This window comes from Antechinus flavipes, chromosome 1 (assembly GCF_016432865.1).
Source record: "Antechinus flavipes isolate AdamAnt ecotype Samford, QLD, Australia chromosome 1, AdamAnt_v2, whole genome shotgun sequence".
NCBI lineage: Eukaryota > Metazoa > Chordata > Mammalia > Dasyuromorphia > Dasyuridae > Antechinus > Antechinus flavipes.
This window is the reverse complement of record NC_067398.1, coordinates 568,255,843-568,270,964: the sequence shown is the minus strand read 5'-3', so window position 1 is coordinate 568,270,964 and position 15,122 is coordinate 568,255,843. Positions and strand designations below refer to the sequence as shown.

The following is a 15,122-nucleotide window of genomic DNA, read 5'->3' as shown; positions in this document are numbered from 1 at the left end:
TTTGGACGCATATATCCAACAACTCTACATTAATTTCTTATTGCTTCTCAACTGGATTATTACAAGTGCTTTCTAATTCATCTTCAGTTCTTAAATATCTCCCCAATCCAATATATCCTCTAAGTTAACAAGGTAATTTTTCTAAAGTAAAGGTTTGAGCAGGTTATTCCTCCTGCTGTAAGTCCCAGAGGCTCCCCACAGATATCAGAATAAAGCTCTTCAAAAACTGCTCCTTTTCCATATTTCCAGTCTTCTTCTAATCTACTCTCCATGCATTTTATGATCAAACTCCACTGCTGTGCCTCAAATATAACCTGTTTCTTTCCTCTGAATCATGGTTTCCCTTTCCATTCCAACTCCTAACTTCAGAAAATAAGACTTTCTGCTGTTTACAAACAAGTCTCCACAACATCCTTAAAAATTCTCACTAGATTCTATTATTCCTACTCATAAACATTCTATACCATGCAGTATCGTCTCAGCCATACTCTTTGAAGCTCTCTACATCTGGTACTAGCATTTTCATTACTTACTCTTATTTCTAAACATTCTGGAATCTAGCTTCCAAACTGATAAACTGCAATCACCAAAGGTACCAATGATCTCATAATTGTCAAATACAATGGCCTTTTCTTTCTTTCTTTCTTTCTGTCTTTCTTTCTTTCTTTTGTATTTTTCCCCCACCTTTTACTTCCCATTCTCCCTATCTCCTCTCTTATATCTTCATAAATTTTAGAGGGTACTATACTTTTCATGATATATATATAGTGTTGCCTATTTAACCTATTCCTGACGTGAGTAGGTTTTCAGAAGAAGAGCCCTCCTTCCCTCTCTAATACCTGGATGTCTATTCTTCCTCTGCATCTCATTTGTATAAATTTTTCTTTTGATCTTCCCTATTACTGATGCCAATATTAATTATGTGGTATACATTTCCATATAAAAAACAATAAACAATGTATACACGTTAAATTCCTTGAGAGTAATCTTGGATATTGGCTTTTATATGTTAAATTTTCTACTGAATTCAGGTTTGATTGAAAGTATTGAAAACTGCCAAGTTTGTTTAATGTCTTTTTTTTTTCATTCAGTATAATAGATAATTTTACTGGATATGATATTTTTGACCACATGTCTACCTACTTCTTTTAACTGTCTGTAGCTATGATTCCAGGATTTACAATCTCTTATTGTGGCTGCTGCTAAGTCCTGTATGAATCTAAATATAGCTTCAGCACGTTTTGAGTTTTTTTCCCTTGTTTCTTCCAAATTTTCTCTTTGATCTGGAGATTTCAAAATTTGACAATAATATTCCTATGTTTTCTACAAAGGATCCCTTTGAAGTGATGATTAGTGGATTTTTTTTTCTATTTCTACTTTCTCCTCATGCTCTATCACACCAGGACAATTTTCTTGGATTATTTCTTGCATTACTGTGTCAAAGTTCTTTTTTTGGTCACTGCTTTCAGGCATTCCAATTATTCTTATATTTTCTTTTTTTTAATCTGTTCTCCAGATCTGTTGTTTTGCTTATAAGATGTTTAACATTCTGTTCAAATTTCTCATGCTTTATATTTTGTTTTGTTATTTCTTGTTCTCTTATAGCTTCACTGGCTTCCCTTTGCCCAATTCTAATTTTCAAAGAGTTATTTTCATCTTTTAAGACTCTTTTTTTCCTAATTGGATAACTTTTTTTTCAGTCTTCTTGTTTTTCCAGGATAGTTTTCATTTCTGTTTTTCCTCAATGGCTATCATTTGATTTTTAAATTTTTTAGGTTCTTCTATAAATTCTCCCTGGGCAGGACCGTCATTAAACATTGCTCTTTGGGGTAGAAAAAAATTTTTTTTGCTTTGGTATCTCCTATAAAGATGAACCCTGGTCTTCCCTATTCCCATAGTAGGTTTCTATGGTTGAGTTTTTTCTTTGGTGGTTCATTTTTGTTGGTTGTTTGCTTTTTGTTTTCTTTCTCATTTTTTTTCTTTTGTATCTGACTTTTGTATAACATGACAATTGAACTTGAATTGTACATGTGAATTGAATTACACATGTTTAATATATATTGGATTACTTGATGTCTAGGGAAAGGGATAGGAAGAAGGGAAGGAAAAAAATGTGGAACACAAGGATTTGTGAGAATCAATGCTGAAAATTATCTTTACAGATATTTTGAAAATAAAAAGCTATTATTTAAAATAAAAAGAAAGAAAATAAAGTGCAGGTCTGATCATGTCACTCCCTTACTCAATAAATTCCAGTGTCTATTATCTTTAGGCTTTAGCTCTTCATACAACCTAATCTCTATTCTATTTTTTTAAGTCTCCTTGTAATACTATAGTACTCCATTGAGTATATAATGTAGTACTCCACTGAGTAATGGTTTAACTATACTGGCCTACTTTTTGGTAACACAAGATATGCCTTGTTTTATCTATTATTGTTTATAATGAATGAGCCCCATTTGTAGAATGCACTTTGTCCTTAACTCTGCCTCCTCGAATCCCTAGCTGCCATAAAGACTCAGCTCAATCTTTACCTTCTACAAAGAGTCTTCTCTGGTTCCTATAGCTGTGAATGCCTTCACTTCTAAAGTTACTTCTTCCACTGTATATACCACATTGCCTATTGTCCCACTGACAGGACAAGTCCACCGACAGATCAGCAGGGTATTCTGCAGAGACATCCTTTCATGTTGACATTAATTTCTTAAATATTTAAACAGGTCTAAAGCCACGTAGCTTACATTTCTTCATTTTGTCCACCAAAACAATATATGAGATGCTGACAAAATGTTTTGCCAGTATTTAAGTATATCAAATCTGCAACAATTCCCTGATTTGCCATATTCTATTAGGATAATAGGATATATTGTGACATATTTAACATGTATAGGACTGCCTGTCACCTGAGGGAGGGAGTGGAAGGAGGGAAGGGAAAAGTCGGAACAGAAGTGCGTACAAGGGATAATGTTGTAAAAAATTACCCAGGCATGGGTTCTATCAATAAAAAGTTATAATTATTTAAAAAAAACCAATAAAGTTATTGATAAGAGAAAAAGTAACCATTCATAGAATGGCAACCAGTATGATAAAGGAGCTTGAGGTCTTAGGCACAAATAAATGCGGATGTATACAAAATAAGATTTAGCAGGATATAACTATTGTCAGATATCTAAAGAACTGTCACATGGAAGAGGGATTAGTCTTACTCTGCATATTATCCAGAGGGCAGAAATATATATAAGCAACAGAAGAAGAAAAAAAGCTGATTTAGTCTTAGTTTTATGAAAAATTCCTAAAATAGAGCTATCTCAAAGAAGAATAAGTATGTCTGCCCAGGTAATAAGGATGTTCCTCGAGGTCTCTAAAGGCTGGTTTACCAATTGCTGGGTTTGTTGTAGAAAATACTTTTATTCAGATATAAGCTGACTAGATTTTCTTATACTGACTAATGGCTAAATATTTAGTAATGAATGTTTTTAGCCTTAAGTCATAAAACAAAGAAAAACATAAGAGTCCTTATCCTTTGTCCTGTGTTATTCCTTCCACATTAGCAATATTAACTGTAAAGTTGTGAAGAGGAGTACAAAGGGTTCTAAGCATTATCTTTCCTATATTGTTCCCTCAATCTAAAATGTTTTCTCTATTTCATATCAAATTCTCCCTACCTAAGCATTATCTCTATAAACCCTCCTGTATATGACAGATCATTCATTAATTCATATATCAATAGACATTTATTAAACTCCTGCTATGTGCCAGGGATAGGACTAGGCACTAGGGAATCAAAGGAAAAGATAAAATGCTTCTTCTAGGCAGCTGTTGGTATAGTAGATGGAGCACTGGGCTTAGAGCCTGGAAGAGGAGAGTGTCAATATAGTACACTTAGTACTTGTATGACCTGGGACAAGTCATTTAACCTGTTTGCCTCAATGACCTCAATTATAAACTGGGGATAATAAATAAATAAATCAAATGAAATGATATGTGTAAAATGTGTAGTAATATCCATAGCATACAATATTCATTTAATAAATGCTTGTTTCTTTCCCCTTTGGGGAAAACAACTTAAACACAGAAAATTAAACATAAATATATACAAGACCATAGCACCTTCTGAATTTACTGTTTGCACCACATCAATGTGAATATCCAGAATGAATGATGAATTCTTAAGTGTAGCTTTTGTTGTTCAGTCACGTCTGAATCTTTGCACCTCATTTTGGGTTTTCTTGAGAGTTTCCTTGGAGATTACTAAGCTAATCTGCCATTTCCTTCTCCAGCTCATTTTACAGATGAGGAAATTGAGGCAAATAGGCTCTAGTGACTTACCCAGGGATATTCAGCTAACAAATGTCAGAATTGACCTCAAGGAGGGGAGTTTTGTGGACTCTTAAGTTCAGAGCTCTATCCATTGCACCACTTTGCTGCCCTGAAATGTAAATACTAGACACCAAAGAAACTATCCCAAATTTGGATTATGTTTGTTATATTCATGGATGCATGTGGTTTGTTTGTTTTTTACTGTTAAGTGTGGCATTTTAAAAGTGTCCCTGAGTTGCTCTAGATTATAAAAAGAATATAAAACCTGAGAATTGGAGGAAGAGGCCAGTAGAATCCTAGAGGGTATCTGAGTAATAATAATAAGAGAACTGGGTAGTTCCTGTTTGCATCTCATATCTTTAGTTAAGTCACAAGATCAGAATAAACCAGACCCACAATAATTATGCATATGCTTATTCTATCCTATAATCTGAGATAAAGAAATAGTCATTGGTTAAGGTCCCTAAGCTTCAGTCATATTCTCTTTCATAAGATCCTGGAGGCAAGATTGTTTTTCACCTCTTTCCATTAATTTTTATACCACTTGATAAAATACTTTGAATATAGATGGTCAAATATTTATTGATGAATTTAGCTTTAGTTATCTGGAAAATCTTTATTTTATTCCCCATCAATAACAAATTTATAAAACATTATTGCTAAAGATTTTACACCATAAACATAACTATTATTTAACATTCTCAGGATTCTAAATGAGATGTATTGCCAAAACCAAAAAGTAACGTTTTAAAAGAACATTAATTTTTTTTTTTCACTTACACAGAGGATTTCCCAGTACGAGGATCCTTAAATGTCGTTGTCTTTGTGTTATGATCAACAAAATACTTAAGACCTTCTCTAGTATATCTGATTTCCCAGCCTTCTGGAAGGGGACTTTCAGGCAATAAACTGCAAGATAAATTTATTTTAAAAAGCTAAACATAATTTTTATACATCAAAAATATCTACTGCTATTTTAGTATATTTTCAATGAATAGAGGCAAGTTGAATATAGTACAAACTACATACAAATGTATTCACTCACCCTTGAGTTCTTGGGTCTTCCCATTGTGTTGTTTTGGTGTTATGATTCACAAAGTAAACTCTGTCATTTGAATCTACTCTTTTTTCTAAAAACAAACAAACAAAAAAACAGTATAATAAAAAAAGTATTTAGAGTCCAATGTTACATTGTATCTTTAAATACTTCAAGAAATAGCATGTTATCTTACCCCAACCTGGTGGCAAAGGACCAAGAGGATCATTTTCTGCAGATAACATTGAAGCCTAATTTAAAAGAGAAAAAAAAAAAAAACAAAAGTATTTGAATGTGTTCTTTACTTTTAAAAGAATTTTCAAAATCATAAAATTTAGAAATGATATTTAATTTCATAATAACTAAGATTTTTTCAATCCAAATATACATTTGAACAGAGCCATGAATTTGAAAGCAAAGATTCCCATAAAAATATATTCTGTGTTATAAAAATGGTTGACCAGTTGAAGAGATTGCTTTCCAAATTTTCAATTTCCTAAAAGAAGAAGACATAATATGTAGGCAAACTCTACCAAAAGATCCTTCTGCAAAAATCAAATGGAAAAGGGAGAAAATAAAAAAAAAGGAAGAAAAAATATAATGTCTGAAATAATAGTTTTCAAAACTGATAAAAGTAAAATCTTTAAACCACAATTATTCAAAAATAACACTTTAAAATAAATATCTTAATGATCATTAAAAATATAAGATTTGAACTCAGTTAATTCAAAGACTGTTTTCTTCCATATTTTATATCTAAAATCAACATAATATCTGTAGGGGGAAAGGACACCAAACTCAGTGATTTAAAGTATGGGCTTGGAGAGAATTAATGCAAAAGAAACACAGTGCTATTAAAATCTTAAAAGTACACACAAACACACACACACACACATACACACAGAGAAAATTTTGGTATTAAGGTGCTACATTTGAGATGAGCATTTCAATGAATTAAAACCTCTAAATATTAACTACCATAAGTAGGATGGATCCTCACTGGGGAAAAAAGATTCAATTCATAAAGATAAAATTTAAAAGAGTGTAACAAATCTGAAATTGCTATTACTTGAAAATCCATTTCTTGATTACAGAATATTTTATACTTAAATACTTAGGCATTTAACTTTATATTTTTGAAAAATGTTTGTAAAAAGTAATTCTTAATAGATTGTTAACATAAATTAGAAAATTTTTATTTGTCTTTTACTAGCTAACAAAATTAAACTAAAAAAAAACTAAAAAAAAAAAATTAAACTAAGAAACATGCATGTTTTTTAGTTTTTGACCTTTTCTGGTACCCACAGGATCTTAAAAATACTTGAAATTATCTTTACAGCATGACTCTGATCAATCAGAAATTTCTCAATTATGTTCTTCAATATGTAAAAAGCTATTTGTAGCTTAGGTGTCATATTATATGTTATTATTCCATATATAGTTAAAAGCATCAAAGGCCTTAATTATCTAACAATTATATTAAGTCTTTATTAAATATCATAATGTTCAATGAGCAATACTAAAACATTAATGCTCTGACTTAGGTGTAGCTCTTACTTATACCATAATTTTCTTGAAACAAAATCACATTAGAAATTCAAAAAAAGGAAAATCTCTAAACTGAAATTTAATAATCAACTGCTCAAAGGGGGGGAATTTTACAATAATTCCATTGAATGACATCTATGTTTGTTTATCCATAAGGTGGTACTTTTAAATATGTATACATGGAGCAGTTAGGTTAAAAACCAGTCTGCCTTGCTGAAATTACCCAATTGTCAATTGGAAAATTAACATTATTGTTACAACAGCTTTTTTGTTCCTCCTTCCAAATGATTTCCATTATCCACACTGAAGAAAAAATTAAATTATGAGCCTAGAAGAATAGCTAACTAGAATAATTTGGGATGAGATTCTAAGCTAAATTTCTAAACTGCAGAACTATACAAAGAATCTAAATTTACACAGAAGAAAATTTATTTCTATCTATATGCTGACCAAATCAGATTAGTAACTTGAGAACTACACTCTTGTGGATATGTCTATCCACAATGTCTCAAATTTGAAATTAAAACAATGAATAGCATTCTTAAAAATCTCTACTAGGATGGAATCCAACCATCATGGCCAAAGTTAAAAATATTTATCAGACTTTCAGTTTTACAAAATCAGAGAAATGGAAGGAAGCTCTCAGAGACATCTAGACCTATTCAACACTAAAACGTTTGAAAAGCAAATAACCAAGCTTTGTTGGAAGGCTTCTAGTGTGACAAAACCTAGTGCCTCTTAAGGCAGCTCATTCTACTTCTTTATAGTTGTAATTAATAAGAAACATTTTCTTGTGTTAAACCTAAACTTGTACCTTTGAAAGTTCAATAAAAATAATTAGTATTTATATTGTTCCTTAAGATTTCAAAGAATTTTACAAGTATTATCTTATCCTCACAACAATGTGAGAGCTGGGTACTTTTATTATTTCCATTTTACAAATAAAATAACTGAGGAAGGCAAAGATTAAGTAACATGTCCAAGAACATGCCACTAGTATACAAAGTTAATTTGATCTTCTGTTTTCCTGACTCCAAGTCTAGTGCTCCATCCAAACCACCCATTTGGCTGACTAATTAAACTCAATGTCCCTAGTTTTGTTACTAGAGACCATGCATATAAGTTTAACCCCGTTTTCTTTTCTTCAAGCAAAATAAAAGTAGTTCCTTCAAATGATCTTCATATAACAAGAACTTGAGATCTTTCATCATCTTAGTTACCCTTCTTTGTACATACTCATGTAGTTGAGTACATACAGCCCCTAAGGAATAAACAAAACTCTCTAGGGCAGAATATTAAAAAATAATCATCTCCCTAGTATTAGACATGATGGCTCTTTTCCCACAAACTAAAACTAAATTACAGTTTTTGACTGTTGATGAACAGAGGCCAAGAAATTACTTAGTCCTCATGTAACTATAAGGAAAGCAATCTGGACCTTAACATAAAGGATAAATTCCAGGACTTAGAAAAAGTCCTTTGTTATTTAAGGACCAAAAAAAACAAAAAAAAAAAAAAAACAAAAACCTCAGATGAATTCAAAGAGAAGGAACATAAGGATTTTTTTTTTTTTTTTTTTAAAAAGAAGTGAACAGAATTTGTAAAATACAGGCTAGGAAGGCTGAATTCTATTCCTGCAAAATTCTAGAGTATATTATTAAAGGGGTGATTATTAAACATTCATTCATGAAGCAATGATGAAAGATACATCAAGAAAAGGTTATGCCAGATGAGTCTCATTTCCTTTAATGACAGGATTACTAGCCAGGTAGACCAGAGGAAAACCAAATAGCTAACCTAAATTTTAGTAAAAAATTTGATAAAGCTTCATTCATTTTTCTTGTGGAAAAGATGGAATGATATAGGTTACATAATTTTATATGTCCCTTCACTGGAGGTTATGAAGAGAAAGATTTCTATTAGAGCTAGTGCTGCTTTTTAGTCTCCAAGTCTCACAAAGAGACTCCTGCTGTAAATAAAGCCTTGTGAATAGTTTACAAAATTCCTTTGATCTATAAACAACTCTATTCAACTACAAATACGGGACAAGATTTCCCAATAGATAAATGGTCTTTTTCAGAGGCAGAAATCCAAACTATTAATAGCCATATGAAAAAACATTCTAATAACTAGAAAACTTCCAATTAAAACAATGAGGTTGCAGAATGACAAAATTCTTAAAACAAATGAACAAAAATGATAAATGCTTGAGGGGCTGTGGAAAAACAAGATATTAATGTACTGTTGATGAAGCTGTTAACTGGTTCAGTCAATCTGGAAAGTTATCTGAAACTCTGCTCAAAAAGCTATTTTATTGTGTTTATTCTTTGATTTAGTAATACTACTACCAGGCCTGTACCCCAAATAGAACCAAGAGGAAAAGGATCCACATATATAAAAATATTAATAGCAACTATTTTTTTGGTATGGCAAAGCATAACTGAACAAATTATGGCATAAGAAAACTATTGTACTATAAGAAATAATGAAAGGGGTTGGCTCAGAGAAATTTGGGAAAACTAATGAACTGAGGCAGAGTGATATGATCAGAAGAAGAATAATTTAAATTAGGAGAAAATGGTGCCAGGCATTATCTAAGTGCTTTGAAAATATCCCATTTAAATAACAATAATAATATTGCTTAGGCAAACAACCTTTAAAGACTTAGGAAAAATGATTATTAACATAATGACCAACCATTATTTCAACTGACCCATGATGAATCATGATAACTAATTTCAGATATGGAATGGATAGATAAAAAAAAAAAATACATATTGAGACTCTTTTTAAAATGGTCAATGAATGAATTTGTTTTATTACTTCTAGCATTGTTGGTAAATGATTCTTTTGAAATTTGTGAATTGTTCTGGAAATGTTCTTTCTCAATTTTATTGCACATATATTGACACAAAGTTTTCTGATCAAACTGTTTTTTTTTTGGTAAAGCTGAGAATTTCTTATAGTACTTTCCCTACTACTATCTCAAAACATTACTTTTATTTACATGAAAATTATTCAGGAAAACACAGAAGATAGGGTATTAGTACTAAATCTTTTACTCAAAAGATGCCTTTATTACTTTTCAATAATTCAAAAGTATTTTTAAATAAACACTATGGAACCAAAAGGCTAAGCACTCAAACATTTAGAAAAATGAGATTTTTAAAAATCAAGTAGCTAATAATTTTATTGAGAAACCTCTTATGGTAGATAAAAAATATAGAAAATACTGCATTGAATATTAAATGTTAAAGAAGAATCTAATCAAAATGATTTAATCCTGAAGTCATCGGGACATAATCAATTTATAAACATTTGTTTTATGCCTATCCTTCAAAATATCACAACAAATGTGCTGACTTCTATGATACAACACAAAATTCTTTTAAATTTAGTTATCTGGAGAAAGATATAAAATTTTATTGACTATCAAGATGCGTAATGTTAGAATCCTAGTGTTAACTCCATGGAATTGATAGAAACAATGCTTATTGGGTCACACATTAGAGCGATTCCTTACAAGGTGTTAAGTCATTAGAACTGATAGAAACAATGCTTACACCTTTGAGAGTTCACACATTAGCTCACACATTGGTTCACAAGTTGGGAGATATCCAAGTTTACACCTCCCATAATCCCACTCTCTTAGAGGAGGAGTCAACCTTTGGGTTCACACCTTTAAGAGATCATATATAAGAAGCTCTCAGTCTTAGCGAGAGTCAGTTGGAGATAGGCAGAAGCTGGAAGAGTTAAAGGACTAGCAACGAGAGTTCTCAGAACCAAGGAAAGCTTACTGGGCTATTTTGGAAGAAACGATAAAGAACTGGATTTTAACTCCTGTATGCATTTGAGGTGGTTATTACTCTGAACTGAAACTAAGGCTGCCTCCAGAAAACCTCCCCAAGAAACCTGCTCCCAGAGAACCATCATTATACAAAAGAAGAGAACACCACAAGCGATATCTGTTGATTCCATTAGTCTAAGTAGAATCAGAAAATGGACTGTCTTTCAAATTATACTGAATCAGTTCTATATAATTCAAAAAGATAAATGTTTAGTATTGGAAATAGATAATACAATTAAATCAAATACAATTTGATTAACAGATTTTTAAAATTGGCTTTGTTAATGTGTAATTTTTTAAAAAAGCAGTCATTACACTTTATCTTCAGAAGTTTCTACAACTTTTAAATCACAAAGGCACTAAAGTTAGAACTAGTTTAATTTTTTTTTAAATCAGGATTAACATCCAAATAATTCACAAGTGATTTAAAAGATTCTTTTAAAAAAGTTTTTAACATAAAGAACATAATCACAACAAAATATTAGCTGGACATATACATCACTTTATGTAGTAGTATTTCTCTTAACCAATGTTTGCAATGAATTGAGTTTCCTGGGTGAATTAATTTTTCCCAGAAATAAAGGCTGTCCCTTAAAGTAATGAAATTTTAAAAAGTGAAATATTTTGATGAAAAATTTTCTAATACATATTATATTTTTTTGTTGTTGCTGTTTTAAACATAATTCAAGGTTTATGATTACAATTGTTAATCATTACATTGCAACTGTAATTCAGTTTTACTCATGAAATTTTAAAATATGTAAGGATGTCTACATCTAAATGATTCCAAATTCCTAGGTTTTTCTAATTATTTTTTGTCTTCACTCTCTACTGTCAGCTGCCAACTTCTCATTACAGTTTGCTATTCGCTATTAGCTTCCTAGAGTAACTTAGGAAAAAACCTGAAGAAATTTAGAGGAAATCAGATAACCAAAATTATTATATGAATAATCTTAATTATATTCCCAATGCTTAAGGCAACAGGCTTTTATATGCATGGATTTTGTGAGTTATTCTTTTTCCTAATCAGAACAATTTCTATTTCTTTTGACTTTGCAAATCACACAGTTAAAGCAACTCTAAGTCTAAAGGAAGATAAGAGGATTTTATAGAAAAATGATTTTCAGCATACTTTCCAGCCTTCAAAAATGACTAACTTGGGGGAAAAAAAATTTACTGAACAGAACCCCAAAACATAAACAAACATACAAAAAAAAGTGATTTAACTTTTTTAACAGATTTGTCCCTGCACACTCCCCCTTCCTCCCCCCCCCCCAAGTTTTCAACAAACTTGATATATTCAGGACAAAGAAAAAGGCACTTAGGGGAAAAGCAAAGAGAAGGGAATGAATATTTAAGTAACTAATACACTATATAACAATCTCTAAATGAGCAAAAAGGGAAACATGAACAGTATTTTTTTGTGAAATATGTACATATTTTACAGGAGACTCTTTTAAATACTGAGCGCCTATAGTAGATTTTATTTTTATTTACTTTTTTTTTTTTTTTGCTGAGGCCAGTTGGGATTAAGTGACTTGCTTAGGATCACACAGCTAGGAAGTGGTAAGTGGCTGAGTTCACATTTGAATGCTCTATCTACTGCGCCACCTAGTTGCCCCTGCCTATAGTAGATTTTAAATTATTTTTCTAAAAATTCCATAAACAGATACATGTATACATATATGTACCAAACATCTCTTAATTCTATTAGCTCTTCCTCTCTTAATTAATTCTTATTTATATTTGCTGAATTGAACTGTATATATGTATATATATGTTTAGTGTACCAAAGTTCACATAGGAATCATGGAATTTATGAAAAGACTATTAAATATTAAACTTGAATTGCTATGTAAAGTATTATTCTACTTAAGTAGTCAAGCTGACAAATCTTGATTTTATAAAGTCCATTTTAAGGAAATTCTTATTAAAAATTGACTTTGTAATTAATTCAAAATTAGAGGGGAAAAAAGCCACAAAACACTTTTTTGAACTCTATTGCTAATAGAGTATTATTGCTAATAAAAGAAAATTAGTCACATAGTAATCATAATTCTTTGGAGAATTAAAGGAGATAATATGCACCCAATAACCTAACAAGATTCAAATTCTCCCTGTAATAATAACAAGATCACCACTGATATATCACTTTAAAAGGTTTGCAAATATCAATGCCATATGATTCTTATAACAATCCTGAGAGATGAGAACTATTTTTACCTCCGTTTTATACATGAGGAAACTGAAGCAGAAAGTGACTTGCCCAGAGTCACATAGCTAATGTATGAAGTTTGATGTGAACTCAAGACTTTCTGAGATGGACAGAAGCAGCTACACCCAAAGAAAGAACACTGGGAAATGAATATAAACTGCTTGCATTTTTGTTTTTCTTTCCGGGTTATTTATACCTTCTGAATTCAATTCTCCCTGTGCAACAAGAAAACTGTTCGGTTCTGCACACATATATTGTATCTAGGATATACTGTAACCTATTCAACATGTAAAGGACTGCTTGCCATCTGGGAGAGGGGGTGGAGGGAGGGAGGGGAAAAATCGGAACAGAAGTGAATGTAAGGGATAATGCTGTAAAAAATTACCCTGGCATGCGTTCTATCAATAAAAAGTTATTAAAAAAAAAAAAACTCAAGACTTTCTGAACTCTAGATTCAACATTCTATCCATTACAAACTCCAATATATTATTTTAGAGATATCTATGGTTCTGCTTTAGAAAATCTGAAGAAAGATATGGGTTTATCTTTATCTCATCTGAGGGACAACTAAGGTTTCCAGATGTTTGAGAACTGTTGAGATAGCAACTATCATAATCTTCCTTCAGACTTCCTGAAGATCTTTACATAAGATATCTTATTGAAAGAAAGGTATCCACTGTAAAGCAGGGAAAAAAAAAAAAAGAAACTAATTATAGAAGTAGTGCTTTTGCTAATGTTAATGAAAGTTACATAATATAAGTTAATATATTATGAAGATAATATTAACTTCAGCTAAGCTTTAAGAAAAGCATTAAGTGAAGGCAAAAATATGAAAAATTCTTCCTTAGATGATTAATCAATTTTCCTTCAAATATTATTTCTCAAAGCAACTGTAAGAAATTAGAATTAACTAATTTAATATCTATGCTTGAAAAAAAGTAGTCTTTATTTTCTTCTGAGAGGCACAGGATCACAAATTTAGAGCCAGATAATACCATAAGATCATCTAGACCAACCATGTCATTCTGTGGATCAGGAAACTGAAGTCCAAAGATTAAATGGCACAGTTGGTGAAGCAAGGATGTGAACCCAATGTCTCTGATTCTTTCTAATTTAGCATAATGCCTCCCCAATCTGAAGACTGTGAAGGTACATATAGAACTTTCACATGAATAATAATGTATTTCTAAATTACAAATATGACCATGAAATTATCATCAATACATCTGTTCAAATTCATAAATTACTGGAAAGATATGCTTTTAAACAGTCTTATTTTTAAACAGTTACAAAGACAACTACAGAAGAAGTAGAATATAATTAAAGAATAGAAAACAGAAAATGAATATTTAATAATCATATAATTTACTTTCTTTATTACTTTTAATAATTTGTAATTACTTATTTAAAACGAACTTTTGAAATTGTGGGTAAAACTGACTATAAGGCATGCTACTTATAGGAAAGCAAATATGATCCAAAATATTCCCAAATCAAAAGATTAGGTTAGCAACAGAAACTGATTGGCCTAGCTAACTGGAGAGGCCCCTCACCAGCAGGATATTTATCTAGAGTTAAATTGTTTTGGCCATAACTCCAAAAGATCCCAGTTTTTTAAACTATCATCAACTAAGAGTAAAAAGATTGTTTCATCCAATTTCCTACTGTTTTTTTTCTGTCTATGGATGTCCTATTCCCCCTAACTTTTAGGTTCTCAGTGCTTCTGTGTTGCACAAGCAATGAATTCTCCCTTTCATCACCAATATGAAACTCATAGATCTCCAGTATTTCCTGTCCCTGGAACACTTCCTCCTCCTGTCTGGAGAGGATATAAAGTAGAAAGCTCCTCCCAGACTCTACATTTAAGGAGAAGGTGATGGGCAGCCTTTGCTTTTATTTGGATTTCATGCCCTGGATATAATGGGTGGCACTCCCTTGCCCTTTATTCCTCCTCACCCCCCATGAACCTATACTCCTAATTTTAAGCTTCTTTTTATGGATTGTCTTTCCATTAAAAGAAACACAATGTCTGGCATACAATAAGCTCTTGATAAATGTTTACTGACAATATCCAGTTAAGATTCCTAGTCTCATAACAAAACACATCATCTAGGTAACTGGTGTAAATCAGAAAAAGTGGCCCTAATTTAAACTGA

At 31.3% G+C, this 15,122-nt stretch overlaps 1 protein-coding gene across 5 annotated transcripts in view; it reads right to left on the bottom strand.

The window, feature by feature from the left end:
• WWP1 (WW domain containing E3 ubiquitin protein ligase 1) overlaps nucleotides 1-15,122 on the bottom strand; it is a 143,910-nt gene that overhangs the window by 18,571 nt on the left and 110,217 nt on the right. For all 5 annotated transcript variants that reach the window (XM_051970797.1, XM_051970801.1, XM_051970800.1 and 2 more), the window contains 3 exons: nucleotides 5,553-5,607; nucleotides 5,366-5,450; nucleotides 5,101-5,229 (listed from right to left, as the gene is read on the bottom strand). In XM_051970797.1, the coding sequence (XP_051826757.1) occupies nucleotides 5,101-5,229; nucleotides 5,366-5,450; nucleotides 5,553-5,607 (269 nt within the window). The remainder of the gene's footprint in view (nucleotides 1-5,100; nucleotides 5,230-5,365; nucleotides 5,451-5,552; nucleotides 5,608-15,122) is intronic.